The sequence below is a fragment of the Chiloscyllium plagiosum genome, unplaced genomic scaffold, assembly GCF_037043375.1.
Source record: "Chiloscyllium plagiosum isolate Xiang-an unplaced genomic scaffold, Cpla_swu_hap1 HiC_scaffold_22, whole genome shotgun sequence".
Lineage (NCBI taxonomy): Eukaryota > Metazoa > Chordata > Chondrichthyes > Orectolobiformes > Hemiscylliidae > Chiloscyllium > Chiloscyllium plagiosum.
In genome coordinates, this window is record NW_028270160.1 from 29,752,853 (window position 1) to 29,770,865 (window position 18,013).

At 38.2% G+C, this 18,013-nt stretch overlaps 1 protein-coding gene across 11 annotated transcripts in view; it reads left to right on the top strand.

The window, feature by feature from the left end:
- The window catches only part of LOC122547955 (uncharacterized), a 281,415-nt gene that overhangs the window by 122,239 nt on the left and 141,163 nt on the right, over positions 1–18,013 (top strand). For 10 of the 11 annotated variants that reach the window (XM_087998904.1, XM_087998907.1, XM_087998903.1 and 7 more), the window contains 2 exons: positions 4,361–4,477; positions 10,801–10,899. In XM_087998904.1, the coding sequence (XP_087855030.1) occupies positions 4,361–4,477; positions 10,801–10,899 (216 nt within the window). The remainder of the gene's footprint in view (positions 1–4,360; positions 4,478–10,800; positions 10,900–18,013) is intronic. The other variant, XM_087998910.1, reaches the window with a different exon arrangement.

Consider the following 18,013-nt stretch of genomic DNA (forward strand, 5'->3'; position numbering starts at 1 on the left):
TTCATGCATGGCATTCACACTACAGTTTAGGTCCCTGGGACAGCTAAAATAGTTCTGTTTGAACCCTAGACACATTTTAAATGGCCATGCTGAATTCAGGTTTCCTACCTGTGGGATACATGCTCAACCCTGTTGCCTATGCAGGAGAAAATGGGATCTGTCACGATTGGAGGTGACATACCTGCATGCAGGTTCAAGCAGAAACCAAATTTAGGATGAGATATCCTGAAAAGACACATCACAATTCCCTCCAGTTAATAGTGTTGGTGGAAAAATTGTGACAGGTTTTCCTTTGTCAAACACAATCAAATTGGATAATCTCAACATTGAACAGCTGTCTAGGTTTTATCCAGAGATCAGATGAATCCTTGCTCTCAAATCTTCTGAGCAAAATTCCATCCTAGAAAGAATGCTGACTAATTACCTGGTGGATCATTAACCAACCATTTTATAAATAATTTTAAAATGATGAGGTTTGGAAAACTTTGCCTGTTTTCCCTGTTTTCCTGCTGAACTATAGTTCTTCTGCCATTCTGAAATGGATACTGAGCTGCACCAGCAAAGGCTCTTCCCAAATGTTGAGTTTCTGAATTGCTGCTGATAGCCAGTTAAAAATCTCACAACACCAGATTATAGACCAATAGGTTTATTTGGAAGCACTAGCTTTCGGAGCGCTGCTTCTTCAGGTGGTTGTGGAGTATAAGATCGTAAGACACAGAATTTATATCAAACGTTTACAGTGTGATGTAACTGATATTATATATTGAAAAAGACTTGACTTGTTTGTTAAGTCTCTTATCTTTTAGAATGAACAAGTTTAGTTTCAGTTCTTTCATATGTAAATCACAGAACATTTTTAAAGTCACGTTCTCAAGTAACAGTTTAACAATTGATGTCATGTTGGCCCAAAAGATGAGAGATTTAACAAACAATCCAAGTCTTTTTTAATATATAACTTCAGTTACATCACACTGTAAACGTTTGCTATAAATTCTGTGTCGTACGATCTTATACTCCACAACCACCTGATGAAGGAGCGGTGCTCTGAAAGCTAGTGCTTCCAAATAAACCTGTTGGTCTATAACCTGGTGTTGTGATTTTTAACTTTGTACACCCCAGTCCAACACCCGGCATCTCTAAACGCTGATATCCAGCCCTTCTTCACTGTAGCCCAACAAAATGGCTGACTCCATTGTGGATTCAAGCTTGTGGCTGGAAGACTTGCCTTGCCTTACATCTTGAGATAATTCCACCTTGGAATTAAATCCAGGCCAACGTCTCTAGGGTCATGTGTGTGTGCTCCAATGGATTTTTTTTTTAAATCCTTGGTACTTTGTGCCTGAAAAGCCTTTAACTTCCTCAGTCCCAACCTATTATACATAATTAATTCCACCACAAAATACGTCAGTTCATTTTGCTTTGTTGGCTGATGTTATTCTTGAGACACATTTACTGTTCTGGGTGTGGTCTTCTTGGGCTGTTGTTTATCAGCAGCTTCTTCCTGTGCACACATTTTTACATATATCTGTGGTATGACAAAGCATTAGTGTCAGATTCCAACTGCTGAACAAATATACATTGAGGCCAGTTTACAGGCATTAAAAGCCTTTGTTTCTGTTTAAATTGTTCCATTTTTGTGCTGATCACTGGGAGCATGAAGGAAACAGGAATCCAGTAAGTAAAGGGTTCAATAATATTAAAAGCTATGATAGGTCAGGAAGAAAACAAGTAACGTTAAGAGAATGGAAGCGTATAACTGGAAGAGCAAGTAGAATTAGTGTTACATTCCCTTTTTTATTTAAATATTATGTTTTGTATGTTGATTTTATTTCTATAGCAGTAACCTTACAGCAATACTCAAAACAGTGAGTTATGTTTGAGTTTTTGAACCAATTTCAGAAGAGAAACTTTCCCTGGCCCTGGCTGTGCTCTAAGCGTTAGTATCTTTGGCATGTCCAGTGTATTGCCAAAGTATATTAAAGAGGAGTTTGATAGAAGACTAAATTAGGCTTGAATTGTGATACTGTGTGCCCCTTGGACGATTTTGGGGAAGCACTTGCATCTACTCTAGAGGAAAAACTAAATTTTAGCAGGACTTATACACTTAATGGTCAGGTCCTAGGGAATCTTGCTGAACAAAGAGACCTTGGAGTGCAGGTTCATAGCACCTTGAAAGTGGAGTTGCAGGTAGATAGGATAGTGAGGAAGGCGTTTGGTATGCATTCCTTTATTGGTCAAAGTATTGAGTATAGGAGTTGGGAGGTCATGTTGCGGCTGTACAGGACATTGGTTAGGCCACTGTTGGAATATTGTGTGCAGTTCTGGTCTCCTTCCTATCGGAAGGATGTTGTGAAACTTGAAAGGGTTCAGAAAAGATTTACAAGGACGTTGTCAGGGTTGGAGGATCTGAGCTACAGGGAAAGGTTAAATAGGCTAGGGCTGTTTTCCCTGGAGCGTCGGAGGCTGAGGGGTGGCCTTATAGAAGTTTATAAAATCACGAGGGGCATGGATAAGATAAATAGAGTTTTTTTTCTCTGGGGTGGGGGAGTCCAGAACTAAAGGGCATGGGTTTAGGGTGAGGGGGGAAAAATACAAAAGAGACGTAAGGGGCAACGTTTTCATAGAGAGGGTGATACGTGTATGGAATGAGCTGCTGGAGGATGTGGTGGAGGCTGGTACAATTGCAACATTTAAAAGGCATCTGGATGGGTATATGAATAGGAAGGGTTTGGAGGGATATGGGCCGGGTGCTGGCAGGTGTGACTAGATTGGGTTGGAATATGTGGTTGGCATAGACAAGTTGGACTGAAGGATCTGTTTCTGTGCTGTTCATCTCTGACTCTGACTGTATATCGTTTCTTGGATCAGGGAGGCATCACATGACAGAAGGGACTTGCAAGCTAGAGGTTTACTTATATAAACAACCTGGGATCCAGTAGAGAGTTAATATATTGATTGTACACTAATCGCTAGCAGGTGGAAGATGGATAGTCCAGGCTTTTGGCTTGGGTCCCAAAAGTAACTGACAATTCTTCCAGCCGATTTTTTTGGCCATTAAAACTTCTTCTCAATGTTACAGCTGCTAATGTTGACAGGAATGCTGCTTTCGTGCTAGTTGCAATGGCAGGTTCCCCAGGTACATTGAAAGTGACACAGGAATATTTAAGTTGGGAACCTTCCTCTCATAGATTGTCCACAATCAAGGTCAATGCTAGACGGTCCCAGTCGGCAGATCCCACCACGAAAGTGGGATCATATTTCTGTTGAATTGAAAACATGAGCATCCTCTCACAGATGACAGATCCAACATGGACGCCATCCGTAACTGTAGCAATGTGCTGTGGTTTATCACTGAGTGAGTGGCAAATGCTACCACTTCACCGCAAAATGTTTTAACAAAACATTTAGACAGTACATTTGGATCGGCTCAGGCTTGGAGGGCCGAAGGGCCTGTTCCTGGGCTGTAAATTTTCTTTGTTCGTTCTTTGTTCAAAATTATTATTTACTACAGCCCAGTAAAGTTATTGCTAACTCATTGATGACATCTGACCAATATGCTTTGTCATGTTTCCCTTTTGCTTGCAACTGCGTTGTTTTCAGAAATTCAAAAAAAAAACCTCCCATTATATTTTAATGCACCACAGTTCTTAATATGCAAACAAAGTTATGGCATATTGATGCAAAATGCCTTCACAAATGACCGCAAACAAGATCATTTCATTCAAGCTTTGTGCTGTTGAATGGAATCATGCCTTGATAATATTTTAGTGTGGTTAGTTTGTACATCCAACTTTAATTACATTTAATAAAATAGATTTTAAAACCTATTAAACTCTGTCTCCCTGAAAGGATTTTCAAAATTGGCTTACCAATAGATTGACCTCTACCTGCAGCAGGCTGAGATGGACCTGGTCTGGATATTTTTAGCTGTGTTGCATTTTACAGTTACTAAGTAACTGTCCCGTTAATTCCTCCAGTTGGAAGTCAGGTGACAGCTGACAAAGTTGAGGTCGTTCATTTTGTGTGCATTGAAACATCACAACTTTTACATTAAAGCTGGAAATCTTTGTTGTGAAATTAACATTCTTAGAGCCATAATGATCTGTCTTCCTTTCTGGTTCTCAGTTATCAGTTGAAGCATCACGTTTTGAGATTATTTAAGCACAATAATAGGCTTTATTTGAACTGTTGCATTTCTAACAAAGTCTCGTGTTTAGTTATAGCCAATAGTAGTCTTTTCCACTTTCAATCGATTAGAATTTTGCCAGCTGAAGTGATTGGAGGATGCGCTCATGGATTTTTCAAAAATTATCAACGTTGCATCTCTTTAAAAGATGTTTTCTCACTTCTATGTTGTCAGTACTACTGTACCTCCTTGCCTCAAAGATACAGACAGTTCTGCTCTACTGTTGGGTTTTCCTTCTGTCTTGAAAGATGATGAACTCCTTCAGGATGCTGCTGAACAGTCCATTTTAAGGTACAGCATGTTCATCTTACTCCTTTTGAAGGGAAAAGGGTCTTGTTTGCCTGAATGTACATTATTGACTTCACCTAATATGTGCTATATTTTTCAAAGCTCTCAATGGGTGGCTTCTTGTTGTGAAGCGTTAGATGACAGATGGCTTTCCATTCACTTCCACCCAAAAAATTGTGAGCACTTTTCACTACAAAGCAACTTTGAACCTTTTCTAAGCAATTTGCAACTTGGATCTGCGATATCTCTGGTTTCTACATACAATTTAAAGGAACATTGCTGTGAATTAAATAGTGAAATGCAGATCAATGTTAATCATAATGCCTTCAGAAGTTTCACGCAGAGGGTGGTGTGTATATGGAATGAATAGCCAGATGAAGTGCTGGATTCTGGTACAATTACAACATTTAAAAGCGTCTGCTGGCAAATGGGACTAGATGAATTTAGGACATCTGGTCGGCAAGGACAAGTTGGACCAAAAGGTCTATCTCCATGCTGTACATCTCAATGACTGTAAGACACCTCTAATTTGCCACTTTAGATTAAATTTAATCATATCCTTTGATTCGTTTTGATGTTATTTTGATTTGTCCCTTCAAGTCAATAATCGGCATGAGTAGGATGCTTTCTAGCAGTTGAGCAGCTGTAATCAAAAATTCGAGAAGCAATTTCAATGTTTGTCTAGTTAATTTTATATGAGCATTTTTGCTTGCCATGTAATGTAAAAATATGAAGATTCAAGTCAATTCAATACAATAACTGATTCCCAAAACAGCAGGACAATTTAATTTACTTTTTGTTTTAAAATGTTTAAGGGTGTTATGATCCCAGACCAAATCACCAAAACTGTTATGATCTGGCTGTAAGCAAGTTTCTTTTGTATGTTGACAAAGTACGAGATCTCAAGTACTAATTAAGAGCAAAAAAACCACAGAATTTCACTTTTTTGAACCAATTGTCAGATATTTACAATACAAAGTTAAAACTAATATAATCTGCACGATATATGCCATTTATATTGGAAAACAGGAGATCGAACATGAGGTAAATAAAGGTAGCAAACTGTGATCAAATAGCCCGTAGAGCACAACAAATAGATATTATGATCAAGCCAAATCCCATGGATTTCTCAGCAATCCCTCCCCAGGCATTAATGATATGATAGGTTATTCAATCTCATTACAACTTCAAGGAATTCCAATTCTTCACTTTTGACGATTTGGTATTGAAGTTCCCTCAAGAGTCTGTTTGTCTTGATGATGGTTCATGTTCTGATCAATGACCTTCCTTTCCTGGGAATACACTCCCTGGATTCTGGAAATTGCACACAGTCAGGCACTGAATGAAAATATAGATTTTCATTGATAACTAGCTTCACCAAGTCAGTACTAGCCTCGGCTGTTTAACTGAGCTCTAATCTTGTTCTGGTTTCTTCAAGTGGCTCCTAGGACTACTCGTGTTGTGACAGCACAGAATCGTCCAACCATTCTTCAGCTTTCTTCCTGAGTTCCAAAACACAGAATCAGTATGCCTTCTCAGCACTCAAACAGCAGCATTGCCTAACATGGAGTCTGTTTTTGTATGCCTTTTCTTACACACTGTCTTAATCTCCAACTGCCTTTTGAACAGTTCCTCAATGACCCTTGAACAGTTTTGAGTGAAGTATTGAAAACCTCAACAACCCACACCCTTGCTTTTGGGAAGGTCTGAATGTAACCACCTAGCAACCAAACACACAGCTCCCTAAATGCTAAACTCATAAATTTCTGGCTCCTAAAGAGATCAGATAGATTCAACTAAACAAAAAAATCACAAAAGGAATTGTTGCTACTAAAGTTAATTCCCAAGCAATCTAAGCTTTTGCTTTTAATATAAACTCTTGGAATGCTGGTAAGGATCACAGAAAACTTACATGTGCAGTTATGATAAACACAATGAGTAACATGAGGACCAAAAATATGAGAGATGAGTCATGCCTGTGCTGTGTAGGGTTTATTCTTGGCTGTATTTTTAGGACTGAAAGGCTGATAATACAAATAAGGTTGTCAGTCCAGACGCCTTTTGCCACAGATGCCATCATACCAAGAGAATGCTTGTATTTCTAAATGTCTTGTCTTGTTATTCAGTGCTGTGTTCTAAAATTAACTGTAAAAGAACAGCTGCCGAACAGTTTAGTGGGGACTTTGACCATAACTTGAATAACAGCTACAAGTCTGTCTGGAATGTTATCATATTGCTGAAACACTTTTAGCCAGATAAAAGGTACAATGTGTCCTTACAAATTACAGAATCGCTCTCTACGAATTACAATTTTTTTTGTGTTTCCCATTTACCACTGGTGTACAATAATGCTTGATAATGTATTTTAGAATATGTTAAAAAGGGTAAAGATAGTTGAAAAATATATTTTGTATAACTTTCCAAGCCAATACATGCTATGCATCTCAAAAGAAACCGCAATCAAACATCAAATGTAAAGAAACCTTTGATGCTTTGTAAAAGCTGCAATATTATTGTGGATGAAAAGCAGTGCAGTGATAATTAACAAATTCCCCAACCATGAGGAATGGCAGGAAGGTACAACAGTTGAATGCTATTTCTAGATCCAAACTATCTACTGTATATAGATACCAAGGGGCAAGTGATAGAGTGACTGCGAGATAGCTAAGGAAAAGATCATATTCAACTGAAACTGAAAAAAGACTCAATGTCTGCATTCTTGTCAACGCAATTTTTGGAGAATGCTTGAACCTTTGAAGTATGAGGGGACAACCATAGATTCTATCTGCAATATACAAAATATTAAGAAGAATATTTCCAGAACTTACTTATTTCTGAATATGGGATGCATGGTATGCATACTGGACATAAGTAACGTCCACAGTTTTTCTTTAATATGTTCTGCAAGTATCTTGAATTCTTCATAAATTCTCTTTATAAATACTAGGATGTCCATTAGAGATTCCAAGTGCATCACTTAGTGAAAGATTTCTCTGAAGATCCATTAGCTCTGGGCCCCAAAAACATCAGTAAATGGATCAACAGTCATCACAAACCACAGTGTCACTAACAGCTCAAGAATTCACTGGTGTGGAAGAACGAGTTACTGTCACAATTGTTGCTTCCTTTGCCAAATTGTGGGTGGGGGGGGGGGGAGGAGAAAAGGTGAGGCTGTCCATTGAAAAAAGAAGGCTGAAGAAAGAAGTCTGTAACTTAATAAGGAATTAGGTATCTGACAAATTTCAGTGCAATGAAACAGGAAGGGACTGGATGTCTTCCTGCACAATTATCGAGAGTCATTCAGGGAAATGCCCTGATTTTGTTTTGTTAGCATCATGACGTTACTCTTGTCCCATATAAGCTTAACATCCTTTGGCGTGACTGCAGGATTCTGATATTCTCCATAGAAATGAGCAATATCTTCAGAGTCTCTGAGGTAGAAAGAGCAGTTAGTGACTCCATCCCATTTAGACTTCATTCTCTGAAGTATGGATATATCTATTCGCACCCTAGAACATCTTCAGTGGAAACCATACAGAATTTGCAAAGATAACCAAGCAACTAACCAATTCGGAATGTGAGGGAAGGAGAATACACAGGTTGGAGTAGGTAGATGCAGAAATAAATAAAGTAAAACTCAGAAGATACATTTGTTTTGTGTGATTTAGAGATTTGACTAACAATTGTAATTGTCATTGATATCAATTTATATCAATTAATGGCTATAAAGTAAGTTCACTTATGGCTTTGTAACAATTCATTCCCTGCATGTGAGGCTCACTGTCTACAGCCAACATGCCACTTGGCTTCCCACAACTGCATCGTAACTTTAAATTACTCATGAACAAGACCGCCAAGGTTCACTTCCTGATTTCTCACTGTTTTAGAAACATTCTGCTTTCTAGCTTTTCTACCAGAGGCATTAACTTATTGACATGATATTCTATCTGTTGGTTCCAGCCAGTCAAAATCCTCTTGAAATCTTCTTGTTTCCTCCCCACAATTTGCACTATATCCAGTTTGATGTCATCAGAAAATTTGAAAGCATTACAATTGCTAATACATCCAGATCATTTTTATAGTTTGCGAACAGCTGTGGCCCTAACACTGACCTTTGCGACCTGCTAGTAACAACCTGCTACCCTGAGGATGATCCATTTATTCTACTCTTTGCTTTCTGTCTGTCAACCAAGTCTTCATCCCATGCGCTCTAATTATATTCACTAACCACCAATAGGAGATCTTAACAGAAGTCTCCAAAATATCCAAATACACCACACCACTCTTTTTTTTCTTAATGCTACAAGTAATATCTGCAAAATACTCCCAACAAGATTGTCAAACATAATTTCTCTTTCATAAACAAACCCATTGTAACTTTCTAAATTTGCCATGACTATATGTTCAGTTACTGCATTCTTTATAATAGATTCAAACATTTTCCTGACAATTGATATCAAATAAAGAGACACGTTGTTCTCCATTCTCCTAGTTTTCCACTTCTTAAATAGTTGGGTTTCATTTGCTACTTTCCAGTCTGCAGGAATGATTAATTTATATTTTGCCATTTGCTGTCGTGGGATCTTTAATCCTCAATAATTACTTTTATACAAAACTAGTTAAAATGTAGATCTGCCTGCAGTTTATTATTTAAATATCAAGTTGACCCACCTACACAGTGCACAAGTCACAAGTTTGCCTTGCCAGTTAAGTCTATGGCTTGTTTTTAGCACTCAGCAAGGAGGTAATGATGTGAGAATACAATTGGATTTCTGTTGCTTGAAAATTTTGATAAATCTCTTACCTGTTGTTTTAATTGCACCAAAATACACTGAAAGATTTTAACTCTTTGATTGCATCGAGTAGTTAATGAGCAGTAATAAATTGTCAACAATCAGTCTCTTTTTGGAAGTTGAAGCATGTTTTGATTTTTAAAAATCAATGTAAGTATGCCTTTTGATTGTGAAAAGGAAGTGAATCATTTTCTGCTACTTACAATTTTTTCTTCACTTCTGTAATCAGAGTCATAGAGTTATATAGCACGGAAAGAGACTCTTCAGTCCAACCCGTCCATGCTGACCCGATATCCTAAATTAATCTAGTTCCATTTGCCAGGATTTAGTCCATATTTGTTTAAACCCTTTCTATTCATGTACCCATTCAAATGCCTTTTAAATGTTGTAATTGTACCAATCTCCACCTCTTCCTCTGACAGTTCATTCCATACATGCACCACCCTCTGTGTGAAAAAGTTACCTGTTAGGTCCCTTTTAAATCTTTCACTTCTCACCTTAAAGCTATGCCCTCTAGTTTTGGACTCCCCAAAGTCTGAGAAAGCTAAGTTGTGTTATGCAAAATGATAATCAATTGTTTTGTTATTCTGGGTAAGGATTGTTGTGTTTTGAATAGGTAAAGAGTAAGAACTGTTTGAATATTAAGGAAATTTATGTCATTTATGTGGAATATGACTTACATGATTGAGGATAATCTTTTTATTTTCATGTTTCTAGAATAAAAAACTTGGTGCAAATATGATGAAGTTCAGACATGCATTTACGATCCACTGCACGGGGGCAGCATTTGTCATGATTCAGAGATATGGTTCTTCAAGTCTTTCACAGTGAAAACTTTCATTGTCTGCCTATCTGAAGATGTCAGATGGGGGCAAATGTTATCATGAGCCTGAGGAGTCTGATGGATTTACAGAGCGCAATTGTTTTGTTCTCTTGGAGAGAGCCATCAGTTGTATCAAATGGAACATCTTCTGTCTCTGTAGTATCAAGTGCCCACAGGCAATACAGTCAGTCTAATGCTATTAGTACTTATGGGGGACCTAAAGATTCACCTCAGCTGCAGCTTAGTGCAATTTATTCTAAATTTGTGCAAAATTCGAGCTGTGCATCCCTAAGGTCTAATAAGTGGCCCAGGAATTTGAATTCATAACCGTGAAGCTCATTTCACTGATGACCCTTAGCAGATCAAAGATAAATGGAATCCATATATCAGGCTGAACAGAAATCATTGCACAAAGGCTATTACTCAGCTGTGCAGTGTAACAGCAAGCCAATTATGTTTTGAAATGCACATGAGCAGCAGAAATGTTGTCAGCTAGAAACGTAATAGATTATTGACACTCTCAGTCCATGACTTTCCATCTTTTTTTCATGACTTTGAAATAATTTAGATCACTGGAAAGATAATGCTTTGTTTATTGATGACGGTCTGAGCTAGTTCCTATCAATGAGTGAAGTACTGGACCTGAATATTTAAAACTCTTTGTGCCATAACAGTTGCGGTTTCATGCATGTTTAACTTTTTCTTTTCAGCAATACTGTGTGCAGTGATATTACAGAGTCAATTCCTCTTCCTGCTTCTCCTTTATCCAGCGACACATATGCTGTTGGTGTTGAACACATTTCAATAAGGTACCGCAAATATTTACAAAGTATGTTCTGCAGCAAAATTTGTTTTTTATCTATTGATGACCACTGCTGTAGTTTTGTGGTCATAATCTTTTGTATTGTCCCAAAATACATGCTTTATTAGCCCAAAATGTATTTGTTACTTTTCACCAGTAATGCTGTACCTTGAGACTCCATCAGCCGCCTCCTCCTACTCTGTGATGATGTTGATTCACAGGCAGGATTGATAAAAGTACTGCAATGACTTCTTGTAATACTGTAGAATCCTTAACCTTGTTGATTTCTTGATGTGAGGATGTGTCTTTCACCTCTGCTAATGTTAATTACTTTGTTTCTAACATTGTGCTCAATTTGGATTTTGGTTTTGATAAATGCTTTGAGGTATCACAAGCTATGTATAAAAAGAATGGAAGGTGAATTTGATTGAAGTCAAATGAAAGGTTATCCTTTTCTTGTTGAATCAACATTGCCATTTATTAACTTCATTTAAGCAGTGACTATAAAATTTGAGAGTCCCTAATATGGTCCTGGTACAGAGCTGTCAGTGCTTCTGTTCCTTAGCCAATGGCCATACCTTTGATCAAATCAATGTGTTAACACATTTGATTCATGGCAAAGCCATGATTTTATGTGTCAAAATCTGCCTTACTGTCAAATCAGTTTATGTTATGATTGTGTCCACTAGAACCACCTGAGAAGCATTGAATGAATTAGGGTTAAGGTAACCCCAACTCTAACCCTAACCCTTATTGTTCTCCGTTGAAATCACTGATCTCAAATGGATGCCCATCTGGTGTCCATGGCAAAAGAAAATCTCAGCCTTGATAAATAGAAAAGGTTTATTACATAATAGCTCATCACAATACATCTGAGTTACATGATAGTCTCTTGGAAAACATCAAGCTTGATTTAGCAATAAGTTTGCAGTACCGTGAGCTCAACAGACTTAGCACTAGAATTATTGGAACTGAAACTGCGAACGCATTTATTCGCTTCCCTACGAGCTGACCGTTAAATTCTGATGGGCAGAGCTTATTGCATGATGTCAAATAATCATTTTTTGGGTACCAGCTGCCTCATTTAACAGTGATAACAACAGTCAGAATGCCGCCAGTAAAGAGTTGAAAAAGTGCTGCTACCTTTGTTTTTGTGCAGCTATAGGCCCATATGACTCTTTAAAGTATTATGTGCTCAAAGATGGGTAGCAAAGTGAGATAGGTGCTGTAACAAAGAAGGCAATGTCCCAAACTGAATTTAACATTTTTGAAAACTTTGTCTTCCCGGTTGTCAACATCTCTCATGCGCGCTTGCTCTCTCGCTCGCTCGCTCGCACTCTCTCTCACACTCTCACGCACACTCATATCGTGAGCCCCATATTTCTCTTACTAGTGTATAGTTATCAACCATTGCAAATATTGAGGCAGAAGCATAAAAATTAAGCCCAGGTAACATGAATAATACCAAAATATACATTTTTAATCTGGTGGAAGGAGGGTAGAGAAACTTTACATGCATTTTACTTAGTATAATGAACTGTTTGTTAAATAAGGTAAAAAGTTAAATAAACCCATTGTTACACTGAAGCACATGTAAATGGTTTGGCAGCAACGTACTTTTCAACAATACACTGTTGTCATGGAAACAAAGCACTTTCTAAGCTGAAATATACATGATAACAGTTGGTTCTTTTGTTATAATCTTTTACTTAATGATGATTTGAAGTGTCAACAGAACATTATTATGCTGGCTTAGCATTCATATAAGACAGCAGTTCTCCAGTTTTGGAAAAGTCAATTTATCAGTGAATCTTGGAAAATAATCTTGGCAGTAATCATTTGAGTGAAGAGTATTCCAAATTTTTTGTCCTGAGTGACTGCAGGACATTGAGAAACAAGTTTCAATTCGGAAAAGAGGACAAGCAGGAAGAATAGTTGAGTGATGACTGCATGGAATTCTATTGTCCGAGAGGTGGTCCCAAATGATATGTTACTACTTAGATGCTAGGGTTCAAAATACTGCAGAACAAATTTAAAAATGTCTGAAATGTGAAGGCAAGTAGCCAGTAGTCTTTATTTCTATGAAAGCCAATGATGTGGAGATGGTTGTGCCCAAGTATTTGAAAAGGGATTTTGATTAGTTAAATTGTAGATTAGAAGTAGAATCTCCAGCATAGCTGTGTAATGTACTGGATCAAAAAGTGGAAGATTCAGATTATTAAGAAGTGGTAGATGGATGATATAGATGGGGGAGCTTCAGATTTCTGGGGCACTGGAACCACTTTTGAGGCCGTACAAAGTTGTTTCAATGGGTTGGCTGCACCTTAACCAGATGGGCAAGACTAAAGCTTTCAGTGGCAAAGCATTCAAACTCGTTTGGTTGGTCATTACAGAAACTTTACACTGCAATTCAAAAACTGAACATCCCCATAAGAATGGTCATTAATTACCTAGATGCAATCACTGTACATGAATGCAAGTATGACCAGCAATAAAAATTGAAAGAGTTAGGAGCACAAATTCAACCTAAAGATTTTAATGTCGCATTTATTACAAAGATCTGTTTGCACGTTGAGCATGCTGAGAAGTTACATTTTCCAGATTAAAATGTTTTAGAAAAAGAAAACTGCAAAATTGGGAAATGAGGATGCGCAACAATATTAATGATAAAACTCAATTACTGCAGCAAGGGTAATCATACTTTGGAAGCTGTGTGCATGGAACTAAGGTATTGCAAAGATTATCTTCGATATTGCCTACAAAACTCCAGATAAGATTGCAATGGCAGGTGGTTTATATATATAGCGATATGAGGAGAATATGGCATCCAGTTTTAAACCTACAGATCTAGTTCTGCCATTGTCTATTAATTGTCTTATTAAATTTGTAATTCATTCCATTTAAGTAGTGGGGATTAAATTTGGAGCCATTTGTGGTCGAACACGGAGGAGCAGAAGAGCTCTATGTAACACAGTGGTAGTGACCCTTCCTCTGAGGCAGAAGGCCCAGGTTCAAGTTGAACTTACTCTAGGGATATGTAATAATAACCCTGAACAGGTTGATTAGAAAATATCAATAGCAGGACATTCTGGAGATAGTGGTTGGACTCCAATACCTACCTCCATTTCATTGTTACATCCAAGGATGGTTGTACTTGGAGAGAGATTGTGTGGTGCCATGGCATGCTTGGATCTTTCATAACTTATGGGTGCAGCAAAACCAAGAATCAATCTTGTGAATGACTATTTGCATTAATTTGCAAATGTCTTTTGAAGTTTTAATGTTATTTAATGGACCACAATGGACTACTAATAGTTACTTTATTTAAATAGTTTTAAAAGAATATCTCAAAGAACATTGGGGGGGGGGGGGGGGGAAAGGCTCCGGTTCAAGTCCCACCTGCTCCAGAGGTGTTTCATAAAAGATCTGAACAGATTGATTGATTAGAAATATCTGTATCCAGGAGCAAGCTGACACCGTGGTTATTGGATTAGTGGGGCACTATATTTAATAGATTCCTTGAAATCTAAAGCTTTTAAATGTATAAAGACTATGCTCCAATTCTGTACTTTACCAGTTAGCTAAATTTTAGCATTGTAACAGAGGATGAATACCTAAAGGTGAAGGTTGAAAACTTTAAGTCATTATTAGACATAAAGCTAAAATTCTAATGACAAATGTGGAAAATGAGCAGAAAGCAAGTTTAAAGTATTAAGGTGTGATTACCTTTTGGTTTTCTTCACATCTTAATGATGTGACCAGTAGAAGAATGACATTGATATGTATACATGGGTCTGATTTGATTTATTTATTGTCATATGTATTTTGTGATAAAATGCAGTGAAAATTGTTGCGTAGTGTCACCACTCTCCAGCGCCATTTTAAAATATAGAGAAATAAACCAAAGGGCATAAAAATAAAGAAATAAATACAGATATTCAACTTTACAGTCCTTCTTATTAAGTGATCTGCCACGGGTCACAGGCCTATTGACAGGCATGAGTCCCCTTTACTGTACTGCCACCACTGACGCCATCTCCTCTTGACCGATGTCTGTCGCTGTGAACCCTTGCTGGACATCACCAATGCAAATGCCATTGATGCTGTTGGGTACTGCACCGACCTAAACTCAACTCTGCCACCGCTATGAGTTCTCTTCGGGCCCACCTCACTGATGCAGCCATTCCGATGCTGTTGGGTCTCATTGGGCCTAAGCACGTCTCAGCTGCCTCCAGGAATCTGTACTGGATGCAGATGCTGCTGGGAACTCAAACTTGCCTCTGCTGCAGCAGCCATGATTCTGTGCTGGGACTGCCTCTTTGATGCAGATACTGCTGGGAACCCAAACAAAAGTGTGGGAAAAAAAGATAAAAAAAACAAGAAAAGAGATAGAGAAAAAATGAAAAGAAAAGCTGATGGAGCAGATGAGCCCTGGGCTCAGAAACCGTACTCCTCTACCATCTTACTGGAACTTCCCACAACTCAACCTGAGAGAAAATGTAGTCTTGCTGATATCATTCCTTGCAAAGAACTTTCATGAGAATCAATGTGTTTTCTAAGATGAAATCCAGTCAGTTGGATAGTGAGAGAACTTTGGAGTCTTTACGAGACTAAATCCACAAAGGTGATCCGTTAAATGTTTATGAAGATTGGCTTTAGAAAATGAATGAGGAGAAATGAATGAAGAAGGGCTTATGCCCGAAATGTCGATTCTCCTGTTCCCTGGATGCTGCCTGACCTGCTGCGCTTTTCCAGCAACACATTTGCTGTTTAGAAAATGAATGTCCGTTCAATGAATGAAAATATCATGGACTTTGACAAATTGTATATAAAGTTAACACAAGTTAACTGAGTTGATGACACTGATTTAAGGATTGTGCCTGAAGTGTCTGATTCAGACAAGCAGCTGGTCTAACTGATGTCCTGCTCTTGAAAGAGGAGCCTCTGCTGGATCAGATGTCTATTGCTTTAAATAACAATTCCTTCGGGAAACAATCATTGCCTTCAGCCTTCATGGAAAAAATAAGGCATTCCGCTGGGACAAAGTATAGAAGGCTCGATTGTTACCAGGTTCTGAAGTAATTCAGATACTGGGTTTAAATCTAGAGATCTGGCTTTATGGCTAATGGTTGATATACTACATCAACAATTCTCAAACGTAAGATGTCTTCGTCCAGGCCACTGGCCTCCATATCTAAAGACTATATTAAATCCAAGACCAAAGCATAACTACAGCTCAGATGTATCAAAAGCTTCTCAAGAGTTTAACCCTTCGGGTTTGTCCCTTCAATAATATGTCCTTCTGAAGTTCTTTGTTATTTTGCTGTAATTTGCATAAATTAGACTCTTGTAACGTTTGTATGTTCTTTCAATACTGGAATTATTCAATGTGTGTTACTGCTGTTAATGAACAGTAAATCGCATAACTAGATAAATTCATATTAAGATTTAATTTGGTTATTTTGTGAGCTTAGTGAGATTGCTTTCCTGTCATAGAACATAGAACAATACAGTGCAGAACAGGCCCTTTGGCCTTTTGATGTTGCCCCTACCTGTGAACTAAGCTAAGCCCATCCCCTTACACTATCCCATTGTCATCCATGTGCTTATCCAAGGATTGTTTAAATTTCCCTAATGTGGCTGAGTTAACTACATTGGCAGGCAGGGCATTCTACGCCCTTACCACTCTGACATCTGTCTTAAATCTATCACCTCTCAATTTGTAGCTATGCCCCCTTGTACAAGCTGACGCATCATCCTAGGAAAAAGACTTTCACTGTCTACCCTTTCTAATCCTCTGATCATCTTGTATATCTCTACCAAATCCCCTCTTAGCCTTCTACTTTCCAATGAGAACAGATCCAAGTCTGTCAGGCTTTCCTCATCAGACCTTCCCTCCAGACCAGGCAACGTCCTGGTAAATCTCCTCTGCACCTTTTCCTTCCTGTAATGGGGCGACCAGAACTGTATGCACTCGTGTTTTGTGTAGTTGCAGTATGACATTACGGCTCCGGAACTCGATCTCTCTACCAATAAAACCTCACAAACCGTATGCCTTCTTAACAGCATTATCAACCTGGGTGACAACTTTCAGGATCTATGTACGTGGACTGCAAGATCCCTCTGCACATCCACACTACCAAGAATCTTTCCATTGATCCAGTATTCTGCTGAACTGTTATTCATCCCAAAGTGAATCACCTCACATTTATCTGCATTGGATTCAATTTGCCACGCCTCAGCCCAATTCTGCAGTTTATCCAAGTCCCCCTATAACCTGCAACATTCTTCAACACTGTCCACAGTTTGCACTGTCTGCTGTCGAGGGCTTTTCCTGACTGAGATGCAGATAGGCACAAAGTGGATTGTATGGAGTCCTGTGATTCTGCAGCAAATGAACACTAACATCTAAAATACTTACCATAAATTATGATCACTCCCAGTCCCCACCACATAGACTGGCTGTTTCCATACTGACTCCAGTCTCCCATAAAATACTTTGGATGTTTTTTTATGAATGAAGTTACATCAATGTTTTTATTTGCTCAACCTGTTAAATGTAATGAGAATCTTGTAAATATTGTTGAAATATATCATTTCACATTTGCAAACAAATGTTGGTACTTTAGTACATCCTGTTTCATTTAAAGGAGATGATAAATGCAAAGCAATTGGACCCTTAACAAGATGCAAACCATTTACAGGCCATGTTTCTTACAGTGAGAGCTGTAACCTGACTCCTTTAGAGGACATTTAAATAGAACAGTGATTGTATCTGAATGAGGTGGGATCTCTCACTGAAAACTTTGGACAGAATGTTGTAGGGGGCCTGAATGATGTGGGCTATGGTGAGAAATGTGGCAGAATTGCATGAGCAGTCCTGCGAGACATATTTCAATATCAGAAACTCTACATCTTTTAATTAGGTTCCCGCCGTTAAGATGAGATTCTTATTCAACAGCAGCAAGTTAGGGGTTGTTGCTTGTTAATAACCTTATTAATGGTACAGTTTACCTCCTGAATATGTAGCTTCTTAACCTACCAGCCACTGTGAGCAAACTAGACATCAAGAATTCTTGTTATGAAGATCAGAGCAGGTGACTTCACCTCCACGCTGAATG